This window comes from Palaemon carinicauda, chromosome 3 (genome assembly GCF_036898095.1).
Source record: "Palaemon carinicauda isolate YSFRI2023 chromosome 3, ASM3689809v2, whole genome shotgun sequence".
NCBI lineage: Eukaryota > Metazoa > Arthropoda > Malacostraca > Decapoda > Palaemonidae > Palaemon > Palaemon carinicauda.
In genome coordinates this window covers 173,375,861-173,393,360 of record NC_090727.1, presented here as the reverse complement: position 1 = coordinate 173,393,360, position 17,500 = coordinate 173,375,861, and the positions used below count along the sequence as shown (strand labels likewise).

At 36.9% G+C, this 17,500-nt stretch overlaps 4 protein-coding genes across 4 annotated transcripts in view; 3 read left to right on the top strand and 1 right to left on the bottom strand.

The window, feature by feature from the left end:
* The window catches only part of LOC137638091 (cuticle protein CP1499-like), a 119,137-nt gene that overhangs the window by 69,473 nt on the left and 32,164 nt on the right, over positions 1–17,500 (top strand). The gene's annotated exons all lie outside the window — the stretch shown is intronic.
* Positions 817–2,867, bottom strand: LOC137638083 (cuticle protein CP1499-like). The gene is made up of 2 exons (XM_068370176.1): positions 2,856–2,867; positions 817–1,460 (listed from the first exon to the last, which is right to left on the bottom strand). Exons 1-2 carry the CDS (start codon positions 2,865–2,867, stop codon positions 951–953), a joined length of 522 nt encoding a protein of 173 aa, XP_068226277.1. The 3' UTR covers positions 817–950.
* Positions 4,382–5,749, top strand: LOC137638084 (cuticle protein CP1499-like). Its single transcript, XM_068370177.1, has 2 exons — positions 4,382–4,393; positions 5,240–5,749. Exons 1-2 carry the CDS (start codon positions 4,382–4,384, stop codon positions 5,747–5,749), a joined length of 522 nt encoding a protein of 173 aa, XP_068226278.1.
* The window catches only part of LOC137638877 (DNA-directed RNA polymerase II subunit RPB1-like), a 14,291-nt gene continuing 10,634 nt past the window's right edge, over positions 13,844–17,500 (top strand). The window contains exons 1-2 of the mRNA XM_068371284.1: positions 13,844–14,074; positions 16,967–17,466. Coding sequence (XP_068227385.1) covers positions 13,844–14,074; positions 16,967–17,466 — 731 coding nt within the window. The remainder of the gene's footprint in view (positions 14,075–16,966; positions 17,467–17,500) is intronic.

Here is a 17,500-nt window from a genome sequence, read left to right as displayed (position 1 = left end):
GATTTTGATGAGATTTTTTCCATTGTAATTCGGAAAAGTTCTTGTTATTTGTTCGTTATGACACAATCCAGAATCTTCCTCTTGTATTGAAAACACTTCTGAAAAGCAAATATGACTCGCTACAGTTAACGCAATACGTGTGTCTAAAGTTAACAAAAATTCCTCCAATTGTCAGTAAAACATGTCCAACAGATCTATTTCGTTCAGATAATTTCTGTTAAGCGGAATGTTCAATTTATTTTTGACAAATTTATAACGATCTGCACATCGTACGTTGCAAACTGTTTTTTTTTTTTTTTTTTTTGTGTTGCATTTGCTGGGGCATTAAGAAAAGACATACGGAAGTTTGGGACTTTTCTCTTATTTTATAAATCCCATCTCTGTTGTTTGTTGGGTCTCTGTAATACATTCTATCGGACGTGTTATTGTGCTGATTGGTAACATACATCGAATATGTTAGACGAGAAAGTAGTTTTCAAAAACATGATATTTATTGTTCAAATAGTCCTGGAAATAGATTCTAAATCTTCTGGGGAAAAAATCTTTACTGATATATTGTAACTAAGGAAAGGCATGCAAAAAATATAGATAAGCGATCTTCTTAATAAGGTAAAATTATAACTTTATGACTCCATTATGATTATTAAATCTAATAATGCTATTTGTCATTCTTTTCTTTATTCGGTTTAGTATCAGTTGTGCCCTTGGATGCCCAGGATATCCAAAACAAGACAAAGGTCACCATAAAGAAAAAGTTTTCATTACAAAAAAGGATTCAATCATCATTCAAAACCTTGGCCTGATCTCCAACATTTGACCAAAATCGAAACAAAAATCATTAAAGTTTTAATGCTTTATTGTTCCAGAGTCCTGAACTACAAGAACTATTTGTTGCTCTGATCAGCAGGACCATATGTCAACAGACATAAGTTTCTCTGCTGACGGAGGCTTTAATAGTACCTGATGGGGTCATCAGGAGCTGCAGCAGCTTCGGCTGCCTGCCTATTGTAGAGGCTGAAGAACTCTGATTTAGCAGCAGCTACTTCGGGAGTATCCTGAACGTGACCCCTGGACACGACGATGCGGGAAGGAACGACATGTGAGGCCGAAGACCCCGTGAAGGAAGAGGTCCCACTGTAGGCACCTGCAGCAGATCTGAAGGAGGGCACGGCAATGGAAGCAACAGGGCCAGCTGGAGCAAGGGCAGTAGCAGTGGAAGCATACCGCCCTACACCACCCACAGCAGACAGCTGCCTCTGGTAGGCGTTGAAGAAATCTCTGCGTGCCTCTGAGACCTCTCGGGTGTCAGACACAGGAGTCACCTGACCATTCAATCCGGCTGGTAAGTTGGCAGCAAATGGGCCGGGCCACCTGGGTAGGGGGCCGCCGTAGGAGGGACCAGAGAAGCTAGAAGCCTGAAGGGGAGGAACATAGAACATCCCCAACACTGCCAAAGCAACCTGCATAAAGAAACGTTCATCAAAAGCCAAAAGTTAACCCATATGTACTTATAAGAAATATTGATGAAGGTGCTTATTCGTTGTGAAAACCAATAATATTGAAGTCACCTTTTGATAACAGGAATGGCCTACTTAATTTATCTAGTTGACTGATTCCTTTCAATCACCGAAATATCATTAGAATAAAGTGCTTAACGTATAAAGCTACTCTCAATAATTTAGCTTACGAACGGGTGGTGCTGAAGAGAACAATTTCCATATCTCTCTTACCACCATAACATACTAAAATAGTTAAGCTGATATTATAACAATCAGAATGTTTAGTAAGTCATTAACTTTTTTTTTTTTTTTCCTACGAAACTTTTGGTTCATTATTTTTCATAACTCTGACCATCCTTTACATTCAGATCTCCCTTGGCAATTCTATCCTGTTGGTAATACTAGGCAGGCAGTTAATTCTAATAGCCAGGCCTTCTCCATTATGAGGCTCAATACTACACAGTATTCTAGAAGTTTTATTCCAGCTGTGACCAATTTGTGGAATGATCTTCCTAATCGGGTAGTTGAATCAGTAGAACTTCAAAAATTCAAAGTTGGAGCAAATGTTTTAATGTTGACCAGGCAGACATGAGTCTTTTTATAGTTTATGTATGACACATCTGTTTTTGACGTTGTTGATAGTTTATATATGACATCTATTTTGACGTTGTTACTGTTTTTAGAATGATTTATTGTTAATTTGTTCTCATCATTTATTTATTTCTTTATTTCCTTTCCTCACTTGGCTACTTTTCCCTATTGGAACCCTTAGGCTTATAGCATCTTGCTTTTCCAGCTAGGGCTGTAGCTTGGCTAATATCAATAATAATAATAATAATAATAATAATAATAACAACAACAATAATAATAATAATAATAATAATAATAATAATAATAATAATAATAAGGAACTTCCTTAAGAAAAATATAACTTTTCTTGAAAGGAAATTCACCTTACGTCAAGACTCTCTGTTTCTAGGTATCTGAATCCACATGAAATTGGTGTTGGGGCTTCAGAAACAACACCGACAGGCGACAGGATATATCTACCATCACTTAAAACCTCAAAATGGACCCATAACTGAACAGATTCTTTCTCCTGGGGAATATTCAGTGTAAAATGGGTGTACTCAGAATCATCTTGAAATAACTTAGTTAAGACATTTATGACTAGATTAGATATCCTAAGCTGTCCCAGATAGTCTCTCTCTCTCTCTCTCTCTCTCTCTCTCTCTCTCTCTCTCTCTCTCTCTCTCAACTGAACCTCTATTGTCACCATGAAGAACTAGTTATTCCTTAAAAAAAGACAAATCCTGTAAACATTCACAAAGTTAAACTTCAGTTCTTGAGACTTACCAAAGTCCTCATTGTACTCAAGTTAGATATCTCTGGATACTGCAAAGGGAAACTGTGATTTGTTACGATACACAAACCCTTTATATAGGTCTCTCTCTCTGTCTGTCTGTCTGTCTGTCTGTCTCTCTCTCTCTCTCTCTCTCTCTCTCTCTCTCTCTCTCTCTCTCTCTCTCTCTCTCTCTCTCTCTCTCTCTCTATTACAATTATTCACATCATAACAATTGTCAGTCCGTGACAGACATTGGAATACTAAGGGTTTGAATAAAGCGGTTCGTCATGAATATGTGAATGACGGTGTTTTACAGTAAATCGTCTGTGGAAAAGGAGTCCGTCTACTTTTTTGCCTCCTGACAGGAGGCATTTCAGTAAAGGATATTCTTTGATTTTTTTACGCAATCTTTTCTTGTTCTTGCACTTTGCGTGGGAAAACTATGTAATATATAAAACTATGCAAACCCCGTTTCTGATACGGTTGGACTATTTCCTAACTAGACGAATTCTTTTTATCATGATTTGGGATAATGTCTTTTGGTACGTTTTTAATGGTTCACGGCATATCCCCCCCCCCCCCCCCCCCTCTCTCTCTCTCTCTCTCTCTCTCTCTCCTCTCTCTCTCTCTCTCTCTCTCTCTCTCTCTCTCTCTATATATATATATATATATATATATCACATTGACATTATTTGTTCAGATGAGTCAACTTTTCCTTCTTCAACGTGCAGAATAACTCTGATTGATTTGAGCATTTACATAATTAAAGAACTAAGTCTAATAAAATTCATATTCCTATAAAACTTATAGAAAGCAATTGATGCGAGCTGCTTCACTTAGTAACTCATTCTCAAGCTGTCTGCTTCTTGACCCGAAAGACGAAAACGGAGCAGACCCCGAGGAACATCCCAATAACCTTTCCGAGAAGTCCACCGACATACAAATAACTACGCAAATGGTTTGAGACAATCTTTCCTTATTCATGCACACACACACATACACATATACAGTATATATATGTATATATATATAAAGAGAGAGAGAGAGAGAGAGAGAGAGAGAGAGAGAGAGAGAGAGAGAGAGAGAGAGAGAGAGAGAGAGAGAGGCCATGAACTAGTAGTGATGCGCTGAAAAACATTGCAAAAAAAAAAAAAAAAAAAAATCCTTTGTAGCCGTCTTGTTTGGGAAGTTGCCAGTCTCACCTGAAACCAGATTTTTGTCGGAAGGGAAAAAAAAAAAAAAAAAACGTCAATGAACCTTTTTTTGCTACAGATGATTTCTATATCCATCATTCATACCTCGGCTACAGTTTCATGACTATCTACTTTACATTTTAACACTAACAGCTAAAGATTCCAAGGTCCGTCACGGACTGGTAAGTGTTATGATTTGAACAAATGTAATAGAGAGAGAGAGAGAGAGAGAGAGAGAGAGAGAGAGAGAGAGAGAGAGAGAGAGAGAGAGATAAAAGGATTGTGTATCGTATCAGTTCACAGTTTCTTCTGGCAGTATTTCAGAGATACCTACCCTAAGTACAATGAGGACTTTGGTAAGTATCGAGAGTTAATGTTTCAGAGAGAGAGAGAGAGAGAGAGAGAGAGAGAGAGAGAGAGAGATCTGAATTTGGCGGCTAATTCTGACACATCATGGGATTTCTTTTCCAATTTTATTTTCTGAACTAAGTTATTTCAAGGAGATTTTTGCGTACCCTGTTATACACAGCAGAAAGAATATGTTGAGTCATGTGTCCAATTTGAGGCGTTAAGTGTTAGCAGTTGTGTCCTGTCGCCTTAGGTATTATTTCTGAGTCTCCAGCACTAATTTAGGAAAGTAGAAGCAAATCGTTCACGATGACGGCGGTAGAAACTAACTCAGATGATTCTTGTATTTTTATCAAAAGGAAAGGTCTCCCTCACAATGGGATTCAAGCAATTCATATTGAATTTTTTCATATAATCCTTTGTAAAGTCAATTTCTTTTTGAGAAGCCATATATATCCTTAAGAAGTTATTCAGATTCCTTATGAAGCAAGAGTTCCATAAGAAGTTAATATCTATTACAGATTCATATTGTTATAATATCAGCATTGCTATTTCAATATGATATGCTGGAAGCTAAAAGATTATGTGATGTAGTTTTAGACGTTGTGCATCTTGCTAATGATATTTTTTAGCGATTAAAACGAACCATTGTTTTTATTTGTGGTGGATAGGCCCTTCCTGTTGTCAAAAGGTGGCTTCAATATTACTAGTTTTATCAACATATGGGTTTTGTCGTTTTGAGTCTTGACTGAAGCCTGGTGACAAGAACCTTCACTAGATAAACTTTGATCAATACTCTTCGTATATACATATAGATTTCTTTCTAGGCTTTTTATGAACGTTTCCTTCTGCAGGTTGTTTTAGCAGTGTTGGGGATGTTCCACGCCCTTCCCCTTCAGGCTTCAAGCTTCTCTGGTCCCTCCTACGGCCCACCCCTATCCAGGTGGCCTGGCCCATTTGCTGCCAACTTACCAGCCGGAGTGAATGGTCAGGTGACTCCTGTGTCTGACACCCGAGAGGTCTCAGAGGCCCGAAGAGATTTCTTCAACGCTTACCAGAGGCAGCTGTCTGCTGTGGGCGGCGTAGGGCGGTATGCATCCACTGCTACTGCCCTTGCTCCAGCTGGCCCAACTGCTTCCATTGCCGTGCCCTCCTTCAGATCTGCTTCAGGTGCCTACAGTGGGACCTCTTCCTTCACGGGGTCTTCCGCCTCACAGGTTCTTCCTTCCCGTATTGTCGTGTCCAGGGGTCACGTCCAGGATACTGCCGAAGTAGCTGCAGCCAAATCCGAGTTCTTCAACCTGTACAACAGGCAGGCAGCCGCCGCTGCTGCAGCTCCTGATGACCCCATCAGGTACTATTAAAACCTTCGTCAGCAGAGAAACTTATGTATGTTGACATATGGTCCTGCTGATCAGAGCAACAAATAGTTCTTGTAGTTCAGGACTCTGGAATAATAAAGCATTGAAACTTAAATTTTTTTTTCTTAAATATGAAAGAACGAAGAGAAATTTGCTTCATCAATTCCTCTTTCACATTTACGGTATAATGCCCATTAGAATGGGACTTAGTCATTAGACATATTGCCTTGAAGGTATAATACATTTTGTCCTTCACCCTTTGCCGTAGCCTTCAGAAGCAAAATCAAATAACTTTGTATTTTGAGTGTAGAAAACGCTTTTATGATATAACGGTAACAAGCAATTTTTCCCTATCATGGTTATATGTCCATTACGCTTGTTACCCTCTACCTTAATAATTAACAAGTATCACCATAAATACACCAAATGCTTCAGTGTGATGAATGATTTTATAAGAGACTCTAGTAGCCTTCACCGTATATGTAAAGTTACACACACACACACATACACACTCACATGCACACACACTTACACACACATCTATCTATCTATCTATCTATCATATATATATATATATATATATATATATATATATATATATATATATATATATATAGAGTATATATATAACAACAACAAATGCCACCATATCTGGTCCACTGCAGAACAAAGGCATCAAACATGATAATTCATGTCTGGGGTTTGGCCACTTTTCATCATCACATTAGCTTGTGCGGTTTTCTGGTGAAATTATGTATTCCTTCTTGGTGTAAGCTAACAATTTGGTATATTTCTCAAAAGGCTTATAGAAGAAACAAAGACTATCAAATGAAATACTCCAACACTGGAAAATATTAGTATTTATACACACACGTATATATATATATATATATATATATATATATATATATATATATATGTATATACATATATATATATATATATATATATATATATATATATATATATATATATATATATATATATATATACTGTACAGACATATATATATATATATATATATATATATATATATATATATATATATATATACATATATATTTATTTATATAAGTGTTTGTGTGTTTGTAGATGTCAATTTAATGTTATTACGGTCGGATTAAGTGAATCAAGTCTAAAATGCTCCAGGTGTATATTTCTTGTTTTCATATTCTTGATATTTTGATTGGAGGCTGAGTTCTTGATATTGGATTAATTCAATGAGATTTTCTGGTGTTTTTTTTTTTTTTAAATTGTCCTTCCCGACGATTAAAGATTTTCTCACTGCTTCCTTTCCAAAACCATGATGAAGAGAACTATTTTGTTCAAATAAATTCTGTTTATCCTTGTAAATTCTATGGCAACTGCAGACGGTACTTTGTAATCTTCAGTTTCGGTGCCTCTCTTGTTGTGACCTACACTAATTAAAGGGCCTGAAACAATGATACCTACCATTCGAAATGATCCACCTTGCTAATAGCATTAGACCTCCGTCCATATAGACACTTGAAAGTGTTGCCCCACGCAGGTAGTTTGATGTGCCTGGAGCATTGCTCTGCATACAACTGATTGTACGATCGTACTTTCACTGTACCATATATAATGTATAAAATCTCACCTAATAAACCAGTCCTCTGAATAAGGAAGATAAAACTCGCCAGGGCTCAATCTTAGATCTTCACTTTTCCTTTGGTTCTTTTGCATCTCAGCATCACGTTTTCCTGTGGGTTTTGTATATATATGTACCTACATACACACATATATAGATATTTCTTATATACAGCATATATATACTATATATATATATATATATATATATATATATATATATATGCTGTATATAAAAAATATCTATATATGTGCGTATGTATGTACATATATATATATATATATATATATATATATATATATATATATATATATATATATATATATATATATGTATATATGTGCGTATGTATGAACATATATATATATATATATATATATATATATTTATATATGTATATATATACATGTATATATATATATATGTGTATATATATATATATATATATTAATATATATATATATATATATATATATATATATATATATATATATATATGCTGTATATAAGAAATATCTTTGTCAATAGAAATGAAACACCTAAGTAAATAGCAAATGTAATATTAGGAGAAGTAAAGAAAATATTAAAGGCATGAAAAGAGGGAAAACAGAAGATTATGGACTAAAAATTTATTTAATAATAGATAGATTTCACACTAGTAAAATTGGCTGAACTTTACACAAAACGTCTGCAAGAATGTTCTATGGCTACAGGTTGTAAAAAAATTATTGTCATACTAATTCGGACTATGAAAAAACTTCTGATTATGTCAAAACTTCAGCAGTAACTAAAGCCCCTCAAAGACAAGGAATATATAAATCTTATGTTGGAACCCAGAAAGTACAGCAACCCTAAAACTACATAAAGATAAGGAGAAAATCCCAGTTGAGAAGGAGTTAGACAGGGAGACCCCATCTCTTATCTCTCATAAATTATTCACAGTAAGCCAACGGTTGTACTCGTATAAGGGGATGAGGAACCTGGTGGAGTAATGAGAAATTTTAGTGTGGGTCACTTGCCTGTTAGAGAGGCACTGCGCATTACAAAGAACTGGCTATCCTTTGATGAACGTAGCTAATGAATCCTCTATGGTTTTAATCAGTTAATGGTAAGAGATGACAAATGGCCCCAAGTCCTATGCGTAGCGGGGTGTTAAGAATCTCCTGGTTTATAAATACTAAAGAAAAATTGAAAATTGGTGATTTGAATGTCAGTACCATGAATCAGATTAGGAAGTTACAGCAAGTGGAGAGTGAACTTATGAAATATAGTTTAGATATGTTGGCCCTAAGTGAAACACGTTGTAAGGGGATTGGTAAGGAAATTTTTAATAAAAGAAATATATATACATATATATATATATACAGTATATATATATATATATATATATATATATATACATATATATATATATATATATATATGTACATATATACCCATATATATATATATATATATATATATATATATATATATATATATATTTATTCAGGAAGAACAGATGAAGCTGGAAGAGAAAGGGTAGGAATGATGATGACACCAAGATCGGAAAAGGCATTAACTGAGTGAAGAGCTTTAAATAGTAGATTGTTACTTGCAAAGTTCAAATCAAAGTAGTGCAAACAGGGGAAGAAGGAAGTAGAAGAAGAAGAATGCCCCAACAAATGATTCTTCTGAAGAAAGGAAAGGCGAATACTATGAAAACCTGCAGAGTGTAAGTGATGAGAGCCCAAAGAGAGATATGAAAATTGTGATTGGCGACTCCAAAGCTAAAGTTGGACGGAAAAAATCAAGGTATAGAGAATGAAATTAAAACTGAAAGCACCCAACAGAAATGTAGATAAAATAACTAATGTTTCTCTGTGATCATCTAGAGCTTAGTTGTACGGAAGACCTAGGCCTATAGGGCTGAGGACTATGAAGAATGATGGACTATGAAGATGATGAATGCAGAAGTATTGAATTAAAAGATCAAGATAGAAGCGACTGGCGAAATCTAATCAAGCCCTTTTGTGTTAAGGCATAGGAGGAGATGATGATGATGATGATGATGATGCCTATACGAAATTTTAAGAATTTACATTGGAAAACTGTAGGAGCTATTAATAATGGAGAATACCTTAAGAACTTAAAGTTTGCAAATGACATAGATGTGCTTAGTAAAACTTTGGGGGAGTTTTAAAAAATGAAAGAAAATTTGAATAGGGAAAGCAGATTGGCATCAATGACCTTCGATGGCAGAATGCCAGAAAACTTCAAATCAATTATTCAATCAATAGAAAATAAAAAAAGTAAGACTGATAATGAATGTGATTTAAGCTAAAATAATTTTAAATGAAAGTACAGCTGAATAACGGTTATAAACAAAACCTATAGATATTATTAATGAATATATTTACTTAGAACAGACAGTAAGTGTTTCCTCAGGACACAAGACTGAAATTTAAAGAAGTATAAGCATGGGATGGAGAGCTTTTGGTAAGCAAAATGAGATTATGAAAAGTAAAATACCACTTTCTGTAAAAAGAAAAGTGTTTAATTAGATGGTCCTACTAGTACTGACTTATGCATCAGAAACATCAAACCTTACTAAAGCCTTAGAACATAAATTAGTTACAACTCAGAGTGCTATGGAGAGGATAACGATGGGAATAACACTAAGAGACAGAAAAAGAGCAACATGGATACGAGAGCAAACTAAAGTAGAGAATATTTAAAAAAAAAATAAAATAAAGAAAATAGACAGCAGCAAGACATGTAATAAGAAGGAAAGATAGTAGATGGAAATTAAGAATAACAGAATGTGTCCTTAGAGACGGCAAAAGAAGCAGGGGAAGGAAGAGAAGACGATTTTGTAAATACATGATTTAAACAACAGTCTGACCTTAGTCTTTCACAATTATATATATATATATATATATATATATATATATATATATATATATATATATATATATATATATATATATATGTATAGATAAAATAAGTATACATGGGTAAGAGTGACAAATGGAAGAGTAGTAGAAAGGGCATTAATGGATTATTTGTTGATAACTAAAAGAATGTTTGGAAGATTGAAAGACGTGCACGTGTTTAGGGGTATGGCTAACGGTATGTCTGATCATTTTTTGGTGGAAGGAAAATTAGTTGTAGCAAAAGAGTGGGAGAATAGAGTAGGTGGATGTAAAAGGGAGCGAGTGAGGGTTGAAGAGCTAATAAAACCGGGGGGTAAAAAGTAAATATCAGGAAAGGTTGAAAATGGCATATGACGAAGTGAAAGTTAGAGAAACGGGTAATTTAGAGGAGGAGTGGAAGTTAGTAAAAGAAAATTTTGTTGGGATTGCAAGTGATGTATGTGGCAAGAAGGTTGTTGGAGGCAGCATGAGGAAGGGCAGTGAATGGTGGAATGAAGGAGTGAAGGTAAAAGTGGAAATGAAAAAGAGGGCTTTTGAAGAATGGCTGCAGAGTAATAGTATAGAGAAGTATGAAAAATATAGAGAGAAAATTGTGGAAGTAAAGCGCAAGGTACGTGAGGCAAAGAGGGCAGCTGACCTGAGGTGGGGTCAGAGATTGGGTCAGTCATATGAAGAGGATAAGAAGAAGTTTTGGAAAGAAATGAAGAGAGTAAGGAAGGCTGGCGCAAGAATTGAAGAAACTGTGAAAGATAGAAATGGAAGGTTGTTAAAAGGAGAGGAGGCAAGGAAAAGGTGGGCGGAATATTTTGAAAGTTTGCTGAATGTTGAGGATAATAGGGAGGCAGATATAATTGCTGTTGCAGGTGTTGAGGTGCCAGTGATGGGAGATGAGAATGAGAGAGAGATTACAATAGAGGAAGTGAGGAGAGCACTAGATGAAACGAGAGTAGGAAAAGCATCTGGTATGGATGGTGTGAAAGCTGAGATGTTGAAGGAAGGGGGTGTGACTGTATTTGAATGGTTGGTGAGATTGTTTAATATGTGTTTTGTGTTGTCAATGGTACCAGTAGATTGGCTTTGTGCATGTATTGTACCACTATATAAGGGTAAGGGAGATGTGCATGAGTGTTGTAATGCAAGAGGTATTAGTTTGTTGAGTGTAGTTGGAAAAGTGAATGGTAGAGTAATGATTAATAGGATTAAGGATAAAACAGAGAATGCAATCTTGGAAGTACAGGGTGGTTTTAGAAGAGGTAGGGGTTGTATGAATCAGATTTTTACAGTTAGGCAGATATGCGAGAAATATTTAGCAAAAGGTAAGGATATGTATGTTGCGTTTATGGATCTGGAGAAAGCATATGATAGAGTTGATAGGGAAGCAAGGTGGAATGTGATGAGGTTATATGGAGTTGGTGGAAGGTTGTTGCAAGCAGTGAAAAGTTTCTACAAAGGTAGTAAAGCATGTGTTAGAATAGGAAATGAAGTGAGTGATTGGTTTCCGGTGAGAGTGGGGCTGAGACAGGGATGTGTGATGTCGCCGTGGTTGTTTAACTTGTATGTTGATGGAGTGGTGAGAGAGGTGAATGCTCCAACGCTTGGACGAGGATTAAAACTGGTAGGCGAGAATGACCATGAATTGGAGGTAAATCAGTTGTTGTTTGCGGATGATACTGTACTAGTAGCAGACACAGAAGAGAAGCTTGACCGACTAGTGACAGAATTTGGAAGGGTGTGTGAGAGAAGGAAGTTGAGAGTTAATGTGGGTAAGAGTAAGGTTATGAGATGTACGAGAAGGGAAGGTGGTGCAAGGTTGAATGTCATGTTGAATGGAGAGTTACTTGAGGAGGTGGATCAGTTTAAGTACTTGGGGTCTGTTGTTACAGCAAATGGTGGAGTGGAAGCAGATGTACGTCAGAGAGTGAATGAAGGTTGCAAAGTGTTGGGAGCAGTTAAGGGAGTAGTAAAAAATAGAGGGTTGGGCATGAATGTGAAGAGAGTTCTATATGAGAAAGTGATTGTACCAACTGTGATGTATGGATGGGAGTTGTGGGGAATGAAAGTGATGGCGAGACATAAATTGAATGTGTTTGAGATGAAGTGTCTAAGGAGTATGGCTGGTGTATCTCGAGTAGATAGGGTTAGGAACGAAGTGGTGAGGAAGAGAACGGGTGTAAGAAATGAGTTAGCGGCTAGAGTGGATATGAATGTGTTGAGGTGGTTTGGCCATGTTGAGAGAATGGAAAATGGCTGTCTGCTAAAGAAGGTGATGAATGCAAGAGTTGATGGGAGAAGTACAAGAGGAAGGCCAAGGTTTGCGTGGATGGATGGTGTGAAGAAAGCTCTGGGTGATAGGAGGATAGATGTGAGAGAGGCAAGAGAGCGTGCTAGAAATAGGAATGAATGGCGAGCGATTGTGACGCAGTTCCGGTAGTCCCTGCTGCTTCTTCCGGTGCCTTAGATGACCGCAGAGGTAGCAGCAGTAGGGGATTCAGCATTATGAAGCTTCATCTGTGGTGGATAATGTGGGAGGTTGAGCTGTGGCACCCTAGCAGTACCAGCTGAACTCGGTTGAGTCCCTGGTTAGGCTGGAGGAACGTAGAGAGTAGAGGTCCCCTTTTTTTGTTTTGTTTCATTTGTTGATGTCAGCTACCCCCCAAAATTGGGGGAAGTTCCTTTGGTATACGTATATATATATATATATATATATATATATATATATATATATATATATATATATATATATATTCATATATATGTATATATACATACATATGTATATATTCTGTATACATACATACATATATGTATATATTCTGTATACATACATACGTATATGTATATAATATATATATACATACATACATACATACATATATATATATATATATATATATATATATATATATATATATATATATATATATATGTATGTGTGTGTGTTTGTGTGTGTGTATGTGTGTATTTGTGTCGGCAATTAAAGGATAGTCATAGAGAAACTACGAATGAAGTAATAAGAAGGAAACTGTTGGTCATGACAATCAGTAGGCAACGACCTGTCTTAAGAGGTGGAGCTCTAATTAAGGTAATGATACTTTTTTCTTATGAGGCATAGAGACAGACGAAATGGTCTTAGAGAAACTTTTCAATTGAATGTAGGAATCGATTTATTGTCTTGGAGACTAAGAGACGAAAAGCAGGCAGTTAATGATGAATGGTGTGATATTAAGAACATATATCAGTCAGTTGGTAGTGAAGTTTTGGGATATGCAGTTACAAGGAGAAATCCATGGATATCAAATGATACTTGGGATACTATAAAAAGAGACAAAGACAGAAATTGATTGTTGGAAGTTTTCGAGGAATTGATGGAAATTACAAGGTAGAGCATGCCATGTATCCCAGTATTGATACTGTGTTCAAAAGAAAAGCTAGGAATGACTGAAGAGAATATTTAGACAGCAAAGCAGATGAGGCTGACAAAGCTATGAGTTCAGGGAGTGGCTGTGGTGTAAGAATCGCTCATAGAACTATCAAATGAAATCTCTACTAGGGCAAAGAAGAAGAAGCATAATTATGCCCATCAAAAAGAGAGGTGGACGTGTTATAACAACAGAAGATAAAGCAAGACAATGTTGGATGGAATACTCTAAAGAAGTTATGAATAGGAGATACGAAAGGAATAATTTGACTGATGTACCTGAAGCTGATGAAGACCTTGACATGCCCATGAAGGAATTCAGTGTGTTTAATATCGAAGCTATCATTAAAAAACTCAAGAGATGGGAAGACTATGGATACGATGGGGTAACTGCTGAGATGATATTGGGTGAAAATGAAGTGACTCCCAAATTACAAGAAAATTTGTAGAATGTGGTATGAAGAGGCAAAAACCGATGAATGTGAGTTAGGAGTGTTGGTGAAAATTGCGATAAAAAAGGAGACCTGACTGATTGCCATAATTACAGAGGCATTACACTCACGTCAGTTGTTATGAAGATATATAGAATGCTTATTCTAAAGAGACTGGAGAGAAAAATTGATGAAAAGCTGAGAGATGAACAAGCAGAATTTTGAAAAAGTAGAAGTTGTACTGACCAAATTTTCATTTTGAGACATGTACAGCAACGAGTGGAATATATGTTGGCGTGGTACTGTTATAAACACACACATTAGGTTTCTAGTCAAATGTGTCTTCAATGTGGTGTAATGTTTAGACTTGGTAGGTTACTTCTTCTGAATAAGTCTAAGTAAGTTAACTTTAAAACAGTTTATTTCTTGAAAAACAGTTATCAACATCTCCATCACAGGAGTATAGGTGGTTTGGTCGGATGACCGTTCGTATGACATCTTGACCAGAAAGTGACTAAAATATACATATTGACGTTAAAGTCTAATTAGTTATCTCAGCACTTAATGATTTAGTGTAAACACAACATTAATACCGGGAGGTACTTACATCCGTTTGCGAGACAACTCTTTCTCACGGCTTGGTTGTGTTTACTCTTCATGAAAAAAGTTACATTGCAATTCAATAGCAGTGTCTTGAGTTTCGCATCCTGCTTATGACTGACTATGGCATTTCTCACACTCGCTCCTAACTTCCATATTGACCTCTTAGGTCATGGATTTAAATATGTAATCTTACATACATTACATATAAAGATCCACTTTTGATGGTATTTGTGGACTATGAAGAAACCTTTGATAGTGTGTACCAGCCAATTTTGAGGAGAGTTAAGGAGATGGAGATGGTTTGGGCATGCTCTTCGCACTCCCATATGGAGCTCAGTTCACCAAACGTTTAGCTGGGCTCCAGAAGACATTAGAAGTGGTCAAGAAACAGACATCTTAAGAATGAGTTACTTAGGTATACCACCTCACATCAATCTCTCTCACTAAGTTTTACAGCAATATGAATTTTATTATGTTTGGCTTTGTATTTATGTAACTACTCAAATCAAATGGAGTTTTTTATACGTTGAAGAAAGCAAAGTCGACTGACTTGAACATTATAAAGGAAAATTTTTTCGCATGAAACAGTGTCAGAGAGAGAGAGAGAGAGAGAGAGAGAGAGAGAGAGAGAGAGAGAGAGAGAGAGAGAGAGAGAGAGAGAAAGAGAGAGAGATGTTATGCCGCGAATAAAGTAGCGACGCACTGAAGGACACAAGGCCAATACAAAATGCCCTGAAAGGATATTATGGAAAAAAAAAAAGAAAAAAAAAAACTTGCAGCCATCTCGTCTGGAAGTGGTCCAGTATTACCCGAAACCAGGTTTGTATAGTTATACATATTCCATTGCTTTCCCACGCTATTACAAGAACGAGAACAATGAGAGTGAAAAAAGCAATAGGAGATCATTTCTTTATACGTCCTCCGACAAGTAAAAAAAAAAGTCAAAGAATGTTTTTTCCAAGCGATTATTTATATATCCATCACTTGCAAATTCATGACAAACTGCTTCATTGTAATGCTTAGTATTTGAAGATTCCAAGGTCAGTCACGGAATGACAAGTGTTATGATTTGAATGAGAGAGAGAGAGAGAGAGAGAGAGAGAGAGAGAGAGAGAGAGAGAGAGAGAGAGAGAGACCTATATAAGGGGTTTGTGAATCGTAACAGTTCAGAGTTTCCCTTTGCAATATCCAGAGATATCTAACTTGAGTACAATGAGGACTTTGGTAAGTCTCAAGAACTGAAGTTCAACTTTGTGAATGTCTACAGATTTGCCTATTTTAAGGAATAATTAGTTCTTCATAGAAAATATTGTAAGTTCGGCTGAGAGAGAGAGAGAGAGAGAGAGAGAGAGAGAGAGAGAGAGAGAGAGAGAGATCTGGATGTTACCCCCAACTCGGAGACATCTTAGGATGTCCTCTCTAGTCGTAATTGTCTTGACTAATTTATTGCAAGGAATATTCCATGGAATAAAAGTTCTGTTGATTTATGTGACCAATTCAAGTGAAGTGTCAAGTTTTGGTAGTTGTGTCCTGTCGCCTGACGGTATTGTTTTCGAAATTCCAGAACCAAGTCCATTTCGATTCAGGAAAGTAGAAACAGAAAGTTTGCGATGACGCATATTTCTCGAAAAGAAAGCTCCTGATGACCCCATCAGGTACTATTAAAGCCTCCATCAGTAGAGAACCTTATGCATGTTGACATATGGTCCGGCTGATCAGAGCAACAAATAGTCCTTATAGCTGAGGGCTCTGGAACAATAAAGCGATGGTACTCAAGGAATTCTTTTGTCTTGGGAAGTTACTTTGTTCCCTTTAGAAGCAAAAGTTTTGTAAAATGTTAATGACTTACTACACATTTAGATTGTTATAATATGAGTTAAACTATCTTTATACGTTATGGTTGAAGGGACATGCAGAAATTGTTCACTACAGTGACATCCATCCGTGAGCTAGAATATCATTAACTAGTTTTAGACGTTGTTCGCCTTATTCTAATGGCATCCTAAGTAATTAAAAGGAATAGGTGTGGTATTTGTGGTATGTAGGTCATTTCTGTTGTCAATAGATGGCTTTAATGTTAAGTTTTCTCAACGTATGCGCTTTGTTTCTTGATTGAAACTTCGATTCCGTGGCCTGTCATACTTCTTTTCATTATAACTTTGAATTTAGGAAAACCTTGATCAATATTCCTTGTAAATACTTCTGGATTTATTTCTATCTCCTTACGAAGGTTTCTTTCTGCAGGTTGCTTTAGCAGTGTTGGGGATGTTCCACGCCCCTCCCCTTCAGGCTTCCAGCTTCTCTGGTCCCACCTACGGCCCACCCCTAACCAGGTGGCCCGGCCCATTTGCTGCCAACTTACCAGCCGGAGTGAATGGTCAGGTGACTCCTGTGTCTGACACCCGAGAGGTCTCAGAGGCCCGCAGAGATTTCTTCAACGCCTACCAGAGGCAGCTGTCTGCTGTGGGCGGCGTAGGGCGGTATGCTTCCACTGCTACTGCCCTTGCTCCAGCTGGCCCTGTTGCTTCCATTGCCGTGCCCTCCTTCAGATCTGCTGCAGGTGCCTACAGTGGGGCCTCTTCCTCCACAGGGTCTTCCACTTCACACGTCATTCCTTCCCGCATCGTCGTGTCTAGGGGCCACGTCCAGGATACTGCCGAAGTAGCTGCTGCCAAATCCGAGTTCTTTAGCTTGTACAACAGGCAGGCAGCTGCCGCTGCTGCAGCTCCTGATGACCCCATCAAGTACTATTAAAGCCTCCAGCAGTGGAGAAACTTG